The 18,333-nt window shown below is 44.3% G+C and overlaps 1 protein-coding gene across 10 annotated transcripts in view; it reads left to right on the top strand.

Moving 5' to 3' along the window:
- The window catches only part of LOC106572349 (ankyrin repeat and SAM domain-containing protein 1A), a 118,621-nt gene extending 100,508 nt beyond the window's left edge, over positions 1–18,113 (top strand). For 4 of the 10 annotated variants that reach the window (XM_014146399.2, XM_045696170.1, XM_014146397.2 and 1 more), the window contains 8 exons: positions 7,319–7,417; positions 7,551–7,697; positions 7,870–8,286; positions 8,422–8,493; positions 8,624–8,710; positions 9,171–9,308; positions 12,027–12,209; positions 12,931–13,650. In XM_014146399.2, coding sequence (XP_014001874.1) covers positions 7,319–7,417; positions 7,551–7,697; positions 7,870–8,286; positions 8,422–8,493; positions 8,624–8,710; positions 9,171–9,308; positions 12,027–12,209; positions 12,931–13,323 — 1,536 coding nt within the window. In that variant the 3' untranslated portion in view covers positions 13,324–13,650. The other 6 variants (XM_045696171.1, XM_014146404.2, XM_014146400.2 and 3 more) reach the window with 6 other exon arrangements.
- The last annotated feature ends 220 nt before the right edge of the window (positions 18,114–18,333 follow it).

The raw sequence follows: 18,333 nt of genomic DNA, 5'->3' as shown, positions 1-18,333 counted from the left end.
GCCTCTATGCACACTCACAGGACTCTGCACACTGACACGCCAACACACACATAACATGCATACACATTTATACTGACTCTACGCACACACACTCACATACAATCTTAATTTATCTGCTGCTACTCTGTTTATCTTATATCCTGTTGCGTAGTCACCTTACCCCCATACATATCTACCTCTATCACTCCAGGATCCCTGCACATTGTAAATATGGTATTGAAACTGACCCTGTATATAGCTTCTTACTTTCTCATGTTCCTTTTATTTGTATTTCTCTTGTGTTTCTACCTTTGTATTTTTTTTGTGCTACATTGATATTGATTAGTGCATTGTTGTGTTTGGAGCTGGCAAGAAAGACATTTCACTGTATTTGTGCACGTGACATTGAAACTTGAATCTATATTGACCCAGAGAGAGAACGAGTGGAAGAAGCAAGCATCCATCTGTACTCTGCACGCGGTCAGCTGGACTGGTAATGCCTGTCGCAAGAAACTGACATCTCTTCCTTCTACATAAATGACTACTCTAACTTCAAAAGCATCCTACTAGTGGCAGGCGGTACTGTGATAGAAACGAGACTGAGTTAGCATTCACAACATCTCTTATCTTCGTTGAGGCTCCCGCTCTGTTGGTGAGACTTCACAGCAGTAGAGTGTGTGTTCATCAAGGCAGCCAGGGAAAATGTATTTCCTTGAAGTCTCTGAGATCAGCGGAGAAGTCGCAGGCACACAGTGGCGGTAATGATTGCCCAGGGAAGAGGCTCAGACTGCTGCTCGGCTTGTAATCAAACATCACAATGATGCCAATGAGCAATATTAGAGGAGAGGAGCAGCCAGCCAGTCCTTCCTCTGTTAATACGCCAGCCTGTGTGATCCTCACAGTCCAGTCTCTCTCTTCTATTCTGTTTGGTTTGGCTCAAAGTAGTCACGTAATGAACACACCACAGCCTCTAATGGGAATAATATTTCCATTACCTATTCATCTGAGGCAGTGGTGTGTGTGAGTTATAGTGAGAATAAATTACAGAGAGAGGACAGACTAACTTCCGCGCCCGGTAAACTCAGAGATAGCGGAGGAAGGACCTAATAGATTTTTACATTGTTGTGTGCGTTGAGCCATTTAAAAAGGACTAGCTTTAAGTTGGAAGGGAATTTCTTGATTGAGGTCCATTTGTCAAAACATTTTCACAATCTACACACACACCCCCTCCAGCCCGCCACTCACTTTTTTCTTCGGTTGGCATAACATAGGTGGGTATGATCCATTAGCCAGGCTAACTGCCTCAGTCCCCCAGGCTCATGGCACAAGACTGTCTGCACCAGTCGTTTTCCAGACTGAGCATGTCCCCTTCAGTCCTTGGTGCTGTAGTCAGCTCTATGTAATGTATTCTCACTATATTCTGCAAAGAGGTCAAAGTCCATGAGAGATTCTCCCAGAGTTCCCAGTCGTCGGAGTCTGATTAAGACTGTATCACATGTTCTCTTGCAGTTTGTGGCCTTGGTGGGTTGACCAATGAACGCTTATACAGCAGGGATAGGTTGGGGTGAATGTTGCATTTTGTCTCATATCAGACAGTTAGAGAATTTCCTCCACTCAATTGCCTTTCATCAGAAATTGGATAATCCATTTCAAGTTTCCTTTGTCATTGAGGCAAGGGCCCTTCTCTAGTCTCTGTGGTAACTGGTGTAGATGTGGGGGGTTGTCAGAAGGCGTTTAGTGTGAGTGTCAGGATCAGAGAGATGCAGTCAGCCAGCGATGAGGGATCTACAGTATGTGTGTCTGTGTTGGTCCTGGAAATCACTCTGTCGACATGGACGGCAGCCTCTGACGCCATTAGTGAAGGACACTAAATCTTCCAAACATAGTCTCCAATAGAGAAAAACCTTATGAATGTCTTATGAATGCTACTACACTGTTGAATAACTCCCCTTTACATCTTGGATCCTCATATGATGGCCTGATTGGGAAAATATACTGATTTGTATAATTTACCGGTGCCTTGCACCATGTTGCCTCGTACCTCTCACTGACTCCCCAGCCCGGCCCAGCAGTAAAAATGTAGCAGTATGTGTTCCATAGTGGTCTTTTGATATACCTGTTGCGTAACGTAATTGAATCCTGGTGCTGACGGATGGATGGGGCTGATGTGAATGGTAGCTACTCCCCCGTTAGTATTCCATACACAGAAAGAGCCATTGATCAGCTATAGCCTCATCTGCACCAGCAGCAGTAGTACCATCTGTGCTCCAAACTCTAAACACTCCAAGAAAATGTGGGCAGCTGTACTCTGGCTTCATTCCCCTCATCATTGTATTGTTCAGCTCTAAATCATCAGCTGGAGAGATGAATGAAGTGATCTGATAAGGTGTGAGTGTAGAAGTCCCCAGAGCTGTCATTCCACTATGAGTTATTAGAGGAATAAAGGAAACACAATGAGCCTTTGTCTCAATGTTTTATTTCCTCTTCTCATTTCTCTGTATCTCTCTCTTTCTCTGTAACTCTCTCTTTCTCTGTATCTCTCTCTTTCTGTATCTCTTTCTCTGTATCGCTCTCTCTGTATCTCGCTCTCTCTGTATCTCGCGCTCTCGCTCTCTCTCTCGCTCTCTCTCTCTGTCGCTCTCTGTCTCTCTCTGTCTCTCTCTCTCTCTCTCTCTCTGTATCTTTGTGTCTCTCTCTCTCTCTCTCTCTCTCTCTCTCTCTCTCTGTGTGTGTCTCTCTGTGTACCTCTCTCTCTTGTGTGTGTATCTCTCACTCGCTCTGTGTGTGTCTCTCTCTCTGTCTGTATCTTTCTCTGTCTGTGTGCATCTCTCTGTGTGTATCTCTCTCTCTCTGTATTTATCTTGCTCTGTATCTCTATCTCTCTCGCTCTGTATCTCTATCTCTCTCGCTCTGTATCTCTGTATCTCATTTCAATTCAAGGGGCTTTACTGGCATGGGAAACATATGTTTACATTGTCAAAGCAAGTGAAGTAGATAATATACAAAAGTGATATAAACAATAAATATTAACAGTAAACATTACACTCACAGAAGTTCCAAAAGAATAAAGACATTACAAATGTCATTATGTGTATATATACAGTGTTGTAACGATGTACAAATGGTTAAAGTACAAAAGGGAAAATAAATAAGCATAAATATGGGTTGTATTTATAATGGTGTTTGTTCTTCACTGGTTGACCTTTTCTTGTGGCAACAGGTCACAAATCTTGCTGCTGTGATGGCACACTGGTATTTCACCCAGTAGATATGGGAGTTTATCAAAATCGGGGTTTGTTTTCAGATTTTTTGTGGATCTGTGTAATCTGAGGGAAATATGTCTCTCTAATATGGTCATACATTGGGCAGGAGGTTAGGAAGTGCAGCTCAGTTTCCACCTTATTTTGTGGGCAGTGTGCACATAGCCTGTCTTCTCTTGACAGCCAGGTCTGCCTTTCTCAATAGCAAGGCTATGCACACTGAGTCTGTACATAGTCAAAGCTTTCTTTAGGTTTTGGTCAGTCACAGTGGTCAGGTATTCTGCCACTGTCTACTCTCTGTTTAGGGCCAAATAGCATTCTAATTTGCTCTGTTTTTTTGTTAATTATTTCCAATGTGTTAAGTAATTATCTTTTGTTTTCTCATGATTTGGTTGGGTTTTATTGTGTTGCTGTACTGGGGCTCTGTGGGTTGTGTTTGTGAACAGAGCCCCAGGACCAGCTTGCTTAGGGCACTCTTTTCCAGGTTCATCTCTCTGTAGGTGATGGCTTTGTTATGGAAGGTTTGGGAATCGCTTCCTTTTGAGTGGTTGTAGAATTGAACTCCTCTTTTCTGGATTTTGATAGTTAGCGGGTATCGGCCTAATTCTGCTCTGCGTGCATTATTTGGTGTTCTACGTTGAACACGGAGGATATTTTTGCAGAATTCTGCATGCAGATTCTCAATTTGGTGTTTGTCCCATTTTGTGAGTTCTTGGTTGGTGAGCGGACCCCAGACCTCACAACCATAAAGGGCAATGTGCTCTATAACTGATTCAAGTGCTTTTAGCCAGATCCTAATTGGTATGTCGAATTTTATGTTCCTTTTGATGGCATAGAATGCCCTTCTTGCCTTGGGTCTCAGATCGTTCACAGCTTTGTGGAAGTTGGCCTAAACATCAGCACCACAGCTAAGGTATGTATAGTTTTTTTGTGTGTTCAAGGGCAACAGTGTCTAGATGGAATTTGTATTTGTGGTCCTGGTGACTGGACCTTTTTTTGGAACACTATTATTTTGGCCTTACTGAGATTTACTGTCAGGGCCCAGGTCTGAGAGAATCTGTGCAGAATATCTAGGTGCTGCTGTAGGCCCTCCTTGGTTGGTGACAGAAGCACCAGATCATCAGTAGACATTTGACTTCAGATTCTAGTAGGGTGAGGCCGGGTTCTGCAGGTTTTTCTAGTGCCCTCGCCAATTCGTTGATATATATGTTGAAGAGGGTGGGGGTTAAGCTGCATCCCTGTCTCACCCCATGGCCCTGTGGGAAGAAATGTTTGTTTTTTACTATTTTAACCGCACACCACTTTCCATCAATTGTATAGCAGACCCTCAAGCCAAATTGAGTCAAAGGCTTTTTTGAAATCAACAAAGTATGAGAAGGCTTTGCCTTTGTTTTGGTTTGTTTGTTTGTCAATTAGGGTGTGCAGGGTGAATACGTGGTCTGTCGTATGATAATTTGGTTAAAAGTCAATTTGCCATTTGCTCAGTACATTGTTTTCACTGAGGAAATGTACGAGTCTGCTGTTAATGATAATGCAGAGGATTTTCCCAAGGTTGCTGTTGATGCATATCCCACAGTAGTTATTGGGGTCAAATTTGTCTCCACTTTTGTGGATTGGGGTGATCAGTCCTTGGTTGCAAATATTGGGGAAGGTGCCAGAGCTAAGGATGATGTTAAAGAGTTTTAGTATAGCCCATTGGAATTTGTTGTCTGTATATTTGATCATTTCATTGAGGACACCATCAACACCACAGGCCTTTTTGGGTTGGAGGGTTTTTATTTTGGCCTGTAGCTCATTCAAGATAATTGGAGAATCCAGTGGCTTCTGGTAGTCTTTAATAGTTGAGTCTAAGATTTGTATTTGATCATGTGTATGTTTTTGCTGTTAGTTCTTTGTTATAGTGACAAAAAGATTGGAGAAGTGGTTTACCCATACATCTCCATTTTGGATAGATAATTCTTCGTGTTGTTTGTTTAGTGTTTTCCAATTTTACCAGAAGTGGTTAGAGTCTATGGATTCTTCAATTACATTGAGCTGATTTCTGACGTGCTGTTCCTTCTTTTTGATATTGTATTTCTGTATTGTTTTAGTGATTCACCACAGTGAAGGCGTAGACTCAGGTTTTCCGGGTCTCTATGTTTTTGGATGGACAGGTTTCTCAATTTCTTTATTAGATTTTTGCATTCTTCATCAAACCATTTGTCATTGTTGTTCATTTTCTTCGGTTATCTATTTGAGATTTTTAGATTTGATAGGGAAGCTGAGAGGTCAAATATACTGTTAAGATTTTATACTGTCAAGTTTACACCTTCACTATTACAGTGGAACGTTTTGTCCAGGAAGTTGTCTAAAAGGAATTTAATTTGTTGTTGCTTAACTGTTGTTTGGTAAGTTTCCAAACTACATTCCTTCAATCTATAGCATTTCTTAATATTACTCAGTTCCTTTGGCTTTGATGCCTCATGATTGAGTATGGCTCTGTTCAAGTTGACTGTGAATTTGCTGTGGTCTGATTGCCCACTGACACTCCTATCTCTCTCTCTCTCTCTCTCTCTCTCTCTCTCTCTCTCTCTCTCTCTCTCTCTCTCTCTCTCTCTCTCTCTGTCTCTCTCTGTCTGTCTCTCTCTGTCTGTGTGAATCTCTCTCTCTCTCTCTCTCTGTGAATCTCTCTCTCTGTATCTACCCTCTTCCCATAAACACATACATAATCCTAACAGAGTGGAAAATACCCGAATGCTCAGGTTAATACAGTAGAGCCAAAAGAAAGTACACACACACACACACACACACACACACACACACACACACACACACACACACACACACACACACACACACACACACACACACACACAAAATCCCTGGGTATCTGCCATGGCTGAGCCACAGTCCTCATTTCACCCCTGTATAGATTACGCTGTGTAACACACTGATGCCCCCTCCCTCCTATCCAGCTCCATCTCACGCCCTTTGCCCTTGCAGGAAAGCAGCTTGTCAGCTCCTGAACCTCCACCCCACTGACAGGGCTCATGCACAACACTGTTGCAGGGTCCATGGAGCTTCACACACTTTTCTACTAAGTGTGTGCCAGCAGCACCTTCCAAGTCTACAATGCTCATACACAAGCAGACTTCTAGCTAGTTGGTCATTTGAGTAATGGCTAGTAATTCCTCTTTCATTTGACCACGTCAGGCCCACGGAAGGACCCATCGAGTGACCCTGATGAATGACACTCGGTGGAGGGAGGCTAACCTTCCTTTGTGGTCAAAGTCATTTAGTGCTGCCTGCGGTTGTCGACTCAGTAGGACTCAGCTCTTCCCACCTTGCTCCTCCCTGTCCCCCTCCTGAAGTTCCCTGATTGATCCATTGATTAGCCACCTGTTGCTCCCGCTGGCTGTCTCAGCCTTGGAGATGGTATTGTGTGGAACTGTAGATCTTTTGTTTAGTTTTTTTTAACCTTTATTTAACTAGGCAATTCAGTTAAGAACAAATTCTTATTTACAATGACGGCCTAGGAACAGTGGGTTAACTGCCTTATTCAGGGGCAGAACGACAGATTCTTTACCTTGTCAGTTTGGGGATTCGACCTAGAAACCTTTCGGTTACTGGCCCAACGCTCTAACCACTAGGCTACCTGCCGCATGAGCAAGGTTTGACCCTTGCTCATGCTCCCTGGTGCTTGTCCCCCTCCCTCCCCTTTCCTCTCTCATCCACTTAAATTACATTTACTAGAGTGATTTATTGACATTCATTTCAGTGCTGTAGTCAGCTGTATGTTCTCTCTATGGGAGAAGGGAGAAGTGCTTGACACTCCAAAGAAATGGACCCCTTATTTTTGCAATGGCAGCATTAGGGGAGGCAGCTCACTAACCAACCACGTGGGTGTGTCTTTGTCTGGGTCTGGTTAGCCTTTTAACACTAAAATGCTGTGTTAGATTTCTATTGAAAATATGAGAAAACCACCTCCATTGAATTACTGTCCAGTTTAAACAGCTAAGCCTGTTACGGCAACATTGAAGCCATGTTAGTATGGTCACTGTGATGTCATTTTAACCCAACCTGTCCTCTGTCTGTTACAGGGCAGTAATGTGATGGAGGAACAGGACCTGAGCGAGATAGGCATCACTGACCCAGGACATCGGAGGAAGATCCTGCATGCAGCTCGGTCCCTGCCAAAGGTGAGCCTAGTCTCTCCAAACTCCTGACTTTAATGAGTTCCCCTACGGCCCCATGAAGTAGCTCTAGCGAGTGTCATCAGCCCTGACTATGTGGGGAGTGGAGTGATCAGTGTGTGACTGTCTCCCCCTGCAGGTGAAGGCCCTGGGCTGTGACGGCAGCATCTCTCTCACCTCCTGGCTGGACCTCCTGGGCCTGCAGGAGTACCTCCACAACTTCCTGTCCAGCGGATACCGCAGCCTCGACTGTGTCAAGAACCTGTGGGAGCTGGAGATTGTCAACGTGAGTGTGTCTCTCTGAAATCTACTTTGAGAGAGCACATTTTGAAATAGTCATTTCATTTTTTAATAGTAAATATATTGAAATGGCAATATGCTCGATGAGTTACTGTGGACTTAACTTGAAATGTGTGTTGGGGTTTGTTCAGCGGTTAGGACTGTTTTGTATCTTCCAGGTACTGAAAATCACCCTGCTGGGACACAGAAAACGCATCATCGCCTCGCTGGCAGAAAGGCCCTATGAGGAACCTCCTGTCAAGCCCCCCCGCCTGTCCCAGATCAGGTGTCAGGACCTGGTATCACAGACCTCCTCTCCCATCAGTCACATGGACTCCTACGCGGGTCGTTCCATGGACCCCCTCCTGCCGTTGGGGGAGCCTGGGAGGAGGAAGGGGCCTGACCCAGCTTACGATGTGGACCCCCACCGGCCCCGAAGTGGAAGACACCGCTCACATGAGAGGTATGAGGAGCGGCATCGGGAGCCCCGTCTGACCCTGCGACCCCCCAGCCTGGCAGCCCCTTACACCCCTGTACAAAACTGGCACCACCAGCCTGAGAAGCTCATCTTTGAGTCCTGTGACTATGAAGCCAATGTAAGGGACACCTTTTCCTGCAGTAACTCACTAATGGCTTTCATTAATATATATGGTCTCCCACTCTATGTACTACTATATTAATGTTTCTCTGTCTCTCTCTCTCACTCTCACACTCTCTCACTCAAAATCCAGTACCTGGGATCTATGCTCATTAAGGAGCTACGTGGGACAGAGTCCACCCAGGACGCCTGTGCCAAAATGAGGGTAGGTCATGCCTTTAACTACTACTCTAGTCTCTTCATGTTTAGAGAGACATCATTCTCTATCTCTGCTGAAAGGACCCAGACTAATTTCCTCCTCTCTCTCTCTCTCTCTCTCTCCCTCTCTCCCCCAGAGGTCGACAGAGCAGATGAGGAAGGTCCCCACCATCGTCCTCTCCATCACATACAAAGGGGTGAAGTTCATTGACGCAGCCAATAAGGTTGGTTGGCTGGGTGCCCCTTTTTCACCTTGGACCTGACCATACGGCGATATCTGAAAACTAGAACACACACACACACACACACACACACACACACACACACACACACACACACACACACACACACACACACACACACCTGTCCCAGCCAGGGAGACTAGACACCAGGGGAGGAAGAGGCTGCCCAGCATCACATTGATCCAGCCCCACCCTCTCCCTCCTTCATACTAAATGTCACCCCTGTCTGTTAAGTGTGTCTGTTAAGTGTATCATAGACATGACCGATAGGCCTTTTTTGAGGGGTCACAAGGGTAGAAACTTCTGTGTCGCCATTGCAATTAAGAACATTTTGACATGTTCTTTCATAATGGAGATGTGAATGTGATATTTATTGATGTCTCTGTGACTATACATACAGTATACTTATTGTAGTGTCTTGTTGGACTCTCCTCCCATACAGAACATCATAGCTGAGCATGAGATCCGGAACATCTCGTGTGCGGCCCAGGACCCAGAGGATCTGTGCACGTTTGCCTACATCACCAAGGACCTGCAGACCAACCACCACTACTGCCATGTGTTCAGCACAGTGGACGTGGTGAGAATACATGCCTAAACAATCATCCCACTCTAACCCAATCACTCCAGCGTGCAGTGACGTGACTTGACTTCATTGTACGTTATACTATCGCATTCGTTTCAGAATATGTCCAAACTAAGACATGATATTGCCACAGTACATATACAAATATCTTTCAGCTGTAGATGCAGGTCCATACAGAATGGTCTGTGATGTCCTCTCCTCTGTCCTCATGTTGGTTCTTTCCCAGCCACCTTTTTTAATCCTCAGAGGAGATGTGACTCTGATTGGCAGCAACACAGCATCTCTGTTATCTTTACTCTCTAGACCAGCTTATCTACCTGTGAGGTTTCACACTTCAGCAACGCTTGATTGCCTTTTTCCAACTGTCATGGCGCTATGTGGCCATCACTAAACTGCCAACCTCCACCACACCGTTCCTCCTGAGAACTGATCGTTTGTCTAAACCAGGGTTCCCCAATAGGCGGGCAACCATGTTTTCTGAGTGAATTGTTTTGGGGGGTACTTTAAAAAAATTATGTTGGACATTAAGGACTGTAAAATCACCAGGAATTCAGCTCAAAGTGATTTTAATTTAGAAAATCTGTCCCAAGTATTCCCACGCATAAATAGAGAGGCATATTTGATCATATGTAATCAAGGTTTGAAGTATGTTCTGGCCACAAACCATCTGCTCAAGACAAAATTGGCCCGTGACGGTGACCGTATTACCGCCACACTGGTGGTCACGGCTCATGATGGCAGTCAAATTCCACATAAACGTTTAGCCACAGTAATTAGGCTTCTCCAAGCTCTGATGCTGCTGCTAGTCATTAGTAGCCTACCAAACTTGCTAACCGCCTGGTATTCAGCACTCTATTGTCCCGCTAATCACTCTGACATCATTGCAAATGTAATCGAACATCTAATCAAACACTTCATGAGAGCCCATGAGCTCATGTTGTGCAACATTTCTATACGCTATGCAATTGCATGAGAAAACAGAGTGATGGCCTCTATTAAAAAGAGGAGGATCGCATCAGCTTTCCATAGGCTAGGCCTACTATATTTATTTCTCAACTTTCCTAATATTAAGCACGTTTGGTTCTATTTACAACAGGAGTATAGCCCACCAGGCTGGCATGAAAATGAACCATCCTTTTGCTATTTAAGTGCATAGATGACATGTATTTTTTCCACTTCTGTTTCGAGACAGGTGCATGATAATGGTCCATTCGAAATCAAACCAAATTTCACACGTATATTATTCAGTATATGTAAAGACAAGATTAAATTAAGAATAGTCTGATGAGTGACAATATTAGCCTATCACTTGTGAATTGTATATTATCACTTGTGAATGATGCCCAGCTTAAGGCAATAAACAGTGAATCCTGTGCAAAGAACAAAGCAGAGCTCATGCCTTTTTTCAAATCATAATGCCACGGAATTCTAAGCAAATCTTGTCTGCTAAATGAACTAGTGTAGCCCACAGCCATTTGGCATAGCCAGATCAGGACCTAACATAAGGACAGTTCACCTTTCTGAGAGGTCTGCTGTTGGCCCTGTGGCTTGTGTTGTACTCAATAGGGCTGTGAACTGAATGGCCTCAGGGGTAATGCAGTAGGCTGATGACTATCTGAGATGAGGTGAGGTGGGGGGGTGTAATAGCCGGAGATGTGATCAGAGCTTTTAAACAGTATTGACCAGGCTGCTATCGGACGCCACAGGCTCATTTTTCACCAGCCCACACAATGGGACGGATCCCAGATCAAAGGAAATAAACAAAGAGAAAGTTCCTCGGAGACAGAGACTAATAATCAGCCTTCTGTTTTTCTCAAGCTGGAGTTGTTTTGTTACTTAACTTTACAAGAATATGTTTAACAGAGCCAATCAGGTGGTGTCTCACTGGACTGGGTTGAGCTTCCCATGGTGCTCTATGTGTCAGCGACAAAGAGTATCAGAGGAAGCCATTAAAATCCATCTTTCTCAATGCAAAACAAATCCAGGGCTTTTTGGGTGTACAAATAAATACACACATGGACCCCACCCAATGTGTTTGTCTCTGGTCCCAAGTGCATGTTCACCTTCAGCTGCACCTTTCCACTATGTAGAATCTGAGTGTTTTAATGTGGTGCAGCTCCAGCCTCAGTGGGTTGCAGTAGCATGTGTTTGCAGTCAGGGGGGAACTGCTTGCTCTCGCTACACTTCCTCTCTACCTGACTGCTTTCTCTGCCATTGAGTTAAGTCTGTTTACAAAGTTGCACAGGCAAATCAACTTTAGAGTAAAGTATTCGATGCCATTGTATGACTGAGCATCTCTCCTGGGTCTTTGGAGGAGACTGAGCTGAGCTGAGATTGTGGCTTGTTGTGTCTCATCCACTCAATGTGTATGCTTTTAAATACTGTACATACTTAGCCCCTGACTTGTCTTACCTAGGAATTATAGATGCACCGTATGCCTGTGTTTACTTTCATAATGACTAAGACTCAGTCTGCTGTAGAGTGATGCAGCAGCATTATATTCAGGACCAGGTCTGTCTGTCTGTTGACATGTAACTTAACATAGCAGGTGTAAAAGAAACACCCGAGCGGGGTCCCCACATCCGTTTTTCAGGGGAAAAGGAAGCTAGGTTGAACATACTGTATCCCTGAGAACCGGATGTTTCTGCTTTCCCCCAACCCTACTGAGGAGTAGAATACTGAGCAGGATTCTCTCTCCTCCCCCTCTGGTAGAACCTGACCTATGAGATTATCCTGACACTGGGACAAGCTTTTGAGGTGGCCTATCAGCTGGCTCTCCAGGCCCAGAGGACCAAACAGCACCAGGGCATCCCAGCAGGACCTGGGACAGAGGTCATCGAGACCAAATCCAGCCGGCCCGTTCCTAAACCACGGGGCAGCGTAAGAAAATTAGGGGTGAGTTTGTCACACGCAAACATTTACATTTTATTAATTTAGCAGGCGCTCTTATCCAGAGCAACTTACAGGAGCAGTTAGGCTTAAGTGCCTTGCTCAAGGGCACATCAGCCGATTTTTCACCTAGTCGCCTCGGGATTCCAACCAGTAACCTTTCGGTAACTGGCCCCACGCTCTTAACCACTAGGCTACCTGCCGACACACGCACACAAAATTCTCTCATTGTGAATACATTGTGAAAATCTGCCAGTAGCAACACCCCATTAGCATTAAAACATTAACGGATGGAATGCTACTTAATGATAATGTTACGATCGCACAGCTGGGAACATTCATTAGATATAACAACCAGAATGTGTGTTCGCACACAATCTCATCCTGCCTTTAATGGGAATGGTGTGATTTTTGCTTGGCATGAAAACCACACAAAGACAGTTATGTAGTGATGTTATTGTAGTGGAGCGGGGGATGATTCACCACAGCATGGGCACATCACTCCCATCCCTCTCATCGGTACACACACCTGAAATCACACACATCTCATGTCCCCCACTAACCAGGGTCTTGTAAGAATCTGTCCCTACCTCCTCCCTGTCCCTCTCTGTCTCTCTGTCTCTCTCTCTCTCTCTTTCTCTCTCTCTCTCTCTCTCTCTCTCTCTCTCTCTCTTCTCTCTCTCTCGTTGTCCATTCACTTCCTGGCTGTCCTGTCTGTCTCTCCCAGGGCTCTCCTCCCCAGCTGGACACTCACTACTGCTGTTACTGTCACACCTGCACCACCCACCGTCCCTCCTTTCTTCCACTGCACCACTCTGCCAGCCCTGCCGCTCAGGTGCTGCTCTTTCTCCCTCTCCTCATCCTTTCTCTCTCTCTGCATCCTTCTATCATCTACCCTTTCTATATAATGTTACCACTTTGGCTTGATTCCCCCCCCCAATCACCAATACAGTTTTCACATTGTCTCTCCTCACCTTCAATCCATCCACATTACTCATTTATCTCTCCTCTTCACACCTCATTTTCTCTGTTTTTGTCTCAACGGGGTTCCCAACCTGGAATCACATTATTATTTTTTCTTTCAAAAGATGACATTTTGAAACACCATCAACTCTGTTGATTACTGTGTTGTTCTTTACTAGACCCCTTGATAGTTGTAAGACCCTTGGGAGCCCCCTAGTGGTATGAACATTCCAGGTTGGTAATCACACTTTTGATTTGGTGATGATGATGTGCTTTAGCTTTTCCCTCAGGGGTTCTTCTGTTCATATTTTGTTAATCACACTTACTTAGTACAATGAGTCATCATTTCCTCTGATGATTTCTCTGATTTCACAACGCTTTCAGGGAAAGGAAATGATCATCTCAGAATGACTAACGTAGCTCAGCACACCGATTTTTCATTTGTTGGCTCTCTCACCCTAAGTCTGACTTGTATCCTGTCTGACCCCCCTCTGTGTCCCCTACCCCTACAGGTGGACCCGTTGGAGCTGGTGGGGGATTCCCAGTCCCAGGGCAGTGCCACGTGGCTGGTGGACCCCGTCCCCAAGGACTCCAAGAGGACAATCAGCACTAAGTACGAGACCACCATATTCTGAGTAGATCTGCCTCCTCACCTCACCTCTCCTGACCTTTTACCTTGGATCTGACCTCCTAATCTACTGTACCTTTCCTCCTCTCCTTCTCCTTCTGTGTGCCTTTCAATGTGACTCTGCCTGTCTCCGCTCCAGGCCTGACCCCTGCTCTCCTGTCTCCCTACACCTCCTTTCCTCTCCTCTGCCACTGTTGGACCCTGCTGTCTGAGAAGTTCACCCCCATCCCTACCCCACTTAGTCTACCACGTCTACCTTCTGCTCTCCTCGCCACTGTGCTGTCTCCCCCCAACCACAGCTCTGACTGTGGGGACTAACTGTTACTGGACCGCTCTCCTAACTTGAACACGTACCTCTTGCTTCCCTTTAATTAATAAGTCCTGCCAACTACTGGGCCCTGAATCCTTCCAACCTTCTCTATGATTGTGAAGCAATCATCAACCGTTCCCCAGGCATTTACTGTAGTTCCTCTTACCTTTGTGACCAAGAAGCATGAGACCTTATCCTTCTACAACCTTCCCTCTGTTTCGTTTTCTCATGAACCCTGTGCTTCCTCACATTCACATTGGCACTGCATTAGCCCTGCTTTCAATTTTGTAATGTATGGTGCTGTTATTTGTAGCATTTACCAATGCTAGTAGGCTCAGTGGCATTATCTGACCGATCCAGTACAGTAGCTGTGAAGTGTGTAAGACAGCTAATGTAATCCACAAGTCACTGACTAAGTTTGTTCAGTGGTAGCAATCTCCATTCTACCTACAGTACCTTCCCACTTCTCACCACTCTAATTTACCTCTTACTCACAAACTACTATCCCCCAAAATCTCTTAGAACAATCCTTCATGTTTCCTTCTATACATCCCTCCTTTCTTTTTCATTCATTTTACTCATCAATCTTGTTTTCTCCTCTGGGTGCTTTTCCTGCTCTACCAGGCGACGGCCACTGTGAGATGCTCTTGAAGAACTTTCCCTCCTTGTTTTCTGAACAATAATCTCCTGACTCCAGTGCTTAAAAAAAAAATTATGATTCTCTACAGCCAAGGATCAACTACCTGGATGAACATTGTTTTCTAGAAGAATCTGTAAGGCTGTTCCATTGTTGTAACTCTACACACATTAGTAGGAACATTGCCTGTTTCCCTGCAAGGGGATGGATGACAACCTTGTTGCACAGGACTAAACCCTAAACCCATCCCCCCCTGGGATTGGTCCATTTGGGTTAACAGTGGGAAGGGCACGTACATACGTGTCCTGTCAGACTGATTTACACTCTTTGTGTGGGTTTACCGGAAACTGTCTGGGGAAAACTGTCCCTCTGTGTCAGGCTGCCAAAGGAGGCTAGGGTCCAGCTCTGTGATAGGAGATCTCTATTGGGAACTAATGGAGTTAACATTGACAGGGCCTTTTGTTAGGGAACGACAGTGGGCAGGATAGGACACAGAGGCTCACACAGAATATAGTGTCCTACGTAGAGGTGCTTACTGTTATAGACAGACAGCCTAGTGGGACATCTATTTGAGCATGCCTTTCTCTGTTTATGACTGAGATGACTTTGATTTAATATCTAGTGCAATCCTAATTTGGAGTGTCATGAGCACTTTTTGTGAGTGCTTGGATGCTGGGGAAATATTGTGTGCATCCAAGATGATATGAAGAGAAATTGAATTGACTGTTCATTTAATAGAGTAGGAACCAAAGAGATGCCGAAATGGGTGAATTCTGCTCTAGCCACCCGTAATAGACCTGGGTGATGGTCTTAGGGTAATAACTCAGCCTAGCTGGTACATCAGTCAATATAGAGCTGATTAGTGCCAGTAACCTTAATGACGAGGACGAGAGCTCATCATATCTCTCAGTGGAGAGGAGAGGTTATATGAAGTACGTAAAAACAAATATATATACCATTGTTCACAATCCAAGCATGTCTTAATGGACTGAAAGAGGAAGGCATTAGGTTGGCAAGGCACTGATTCTACATAGACATAATACAAGTACATCATTACTTACTGTTGGTGTGCTAGGTTCAGTGCATTAAGTGTTCAAATCACTGTTCACATCCATCTAAAATTCAAACTCATCGCCATATTCCAAATAGTGTTAAGACCCAATCAACCCACTGTTGAAACTTAAACCCAGCGGAATGGGGGCTTTCCTTTCCTTCTTTTCCTTTTCAGAACTCATGCCTTCTTGATGTTCATGTTGTCATTAATGGATGTCTGTCTGTGTTTGATTTAGAATCCACGCTGCCTCAGTCAATATTCAGAGTGCTAACATTGAAGCGGCAGTTGATCATTATCTAGAAAAATCCATCATTTTTATATCTTCTCCATTTAGTTTTCAGTTGGCTCCGTCATGTTTATACATTATTTTAACCCCAGTGCTGTGTTGGTGTGTATCTCCATTCCATGTAGCTGACTACCATGACCAGACACCCAGCCAGAGTGAGAGATCAGGGGTGCCCAGACAAATGGTATTTTGTTGTGGGGCAGGATGCCCTTTTGGAATCAAGAGAAAGGCCAGGCCCACTTTCCATGCACCCCTCCACCCACTGGGGGTCGTGCTTGCATACACCAGGAAGGCCCTACCTGCTCTCTGCCGCCCCCGGCCCTCTCCTCATCCTCCACTTCTTCAGCTCCAGGGGTCAGCGCTGTAGCTCTGTAGCAGACAGACAGGAAGTCAGCTATTGGCTTCTTCCACCCTGTCCTGTCCTTTGAGCACTGTGACGGACTGCCCCCAGGCAGTAAACCGAATCAACCAACACCCTCACTGCATCCACTTACATATACTGAACAATGGACTCAATATGTCAAAACTTGGTCAGTTATCTAGAGATCACAAAGGTGGGTGTTTGTTTGGTACGTGTCCCTCTTTCATTGTGAAGCACTCAACTTCAACATCCCACCTTGGTACAACATGGTACAACTTAAACATAAACATGGTACAAATGAAGCATGTTTATCCTTTACAGGCCTGTGAATGCTGTTCAGACAGACAGTGTATTCTATTTATGGGTACGAGAGTGACAAGTTCCCAGTTGTTGTTTTTTGCCAGACATTTTGTGACTTGTTTATCCATTCCATGAGAGGTGAAGATGGTTGCCTCCTCTAGATTGGTGCCTCAAACAACTCCTCCTCAGAGAGGCCTTTCCCATACACTTAAATGTGTCTTCACTGAGGGCTACGCTAAGCTACTCTTTACTCTGACAGTGATAGTAATCAACATAAATTATAGATTTTGAGCAGAGAAAATCGAGATCCTACCTGACTATTTCAATGCAATACCTATGGGAAATGAGAGCTACATTTGGGAAGAATTGGGTAAAATGATTACAATGTGAGATGCAGCAGTACACTCACAGACTCTCTCCTGTCCATCCATCCAAGCACCAGGTCAGCGACATCAAAGCATCTCTTCCTTATTTTCATCTCCTCATTCATACAGAACTGTGATAAATAATGGAATAGTGTGCGGGAGGAATTTTGGACGGCTGTTAAACTGACACTACAGATCATATTTAAACAGGGTGAATGGCTTTTATTTGATAAAAATAATAATAATGTATTGTCTTTTTGTACGTTTTAACTGTCCTGATGCTGGATACTATATGACCAGGCTGGTGTTAGGAGATAGTCCTACTGATTGCATTTTATTCCCCCTCACTTTATTTCTGAATTAATTTTGAACTAGTCAAACCACAAAACCAGTCATGTAAGATTTTAGGTACAATAATGTACCAAGCATTTTCTCCCCATACGCTATCTCTCCTGGTACTTAGACTGTTTTGGGTACTCTGTGAATGCTGAGTCTGTTTTGGGTACTCTGTGAATGCTGAGTCTGTTGGTATGTTGACTAGTTATGGTACACTCAATATGGTACACTGGCTTCAGCTGGTTGATAGCACCTGCAGCCATCAACTTGGTCCCATCTTCGCGTTTGCACATTTACTAAGGATCATTGGTAGTACAATGCGACTATTCTGATGATATTGATGATGACTATGATGATGAGAACAATATTGGATTGTAAATTAATCTCTAGCAGTCTGTATTTTGATACTTGAATGATTTTGCTTTTATAGATATCTATATATATGTATGTAATTTTTTGCCACATTTGTCGTAAAGAGAAAAAGGACTGCGTCTTATAAAGTTCAACATATCATGATACCCAACGATTGAAAACAAACAGAAAGAACTTAGAGCGACCGCACTAAAGAAACAAAGAAAAAGATTGTAAATAATCTTGGGCTTCCAGTCTTTTTATGATTTATTATTTTTCATAATTGTACAACTAATAAATGAAGAAATGATGAACCAGATTCCTGTTTTCTTTCTTTCATGACAATCGTTCAGCCATGAAGAGTTGCATAGTACTATCCTTTACATTTGCGTAGTCCCAGACAGACAAAAGGTAATGGTGATGATACTGTAATATGACAAACCAACATGAACAAGTCTGGGCAAGGAAAACAGACAGGCTTGACCGTGCATCCTTTGAAGCAGCTGATATTGAGCTGTTTCAAAAGATGCACCAAAATG

The sequence above is a fragment of the Salmo salar genome, chromosome ssa15, assembly GCF_905237065.1.
Source record: "Salmo salar chromosome ssa15, Ssal_v3.1, whole genome shotgun sequence".
Lineage (NCBI taxonomy): Eukaryota > Metazoa > Chordata > Actinopteri > Salmoniformes > Salmonidae > Salmo > Salmo salar.
This window is presented reverse-complemented; position numbering and strand designations above follow the sequence as displayed.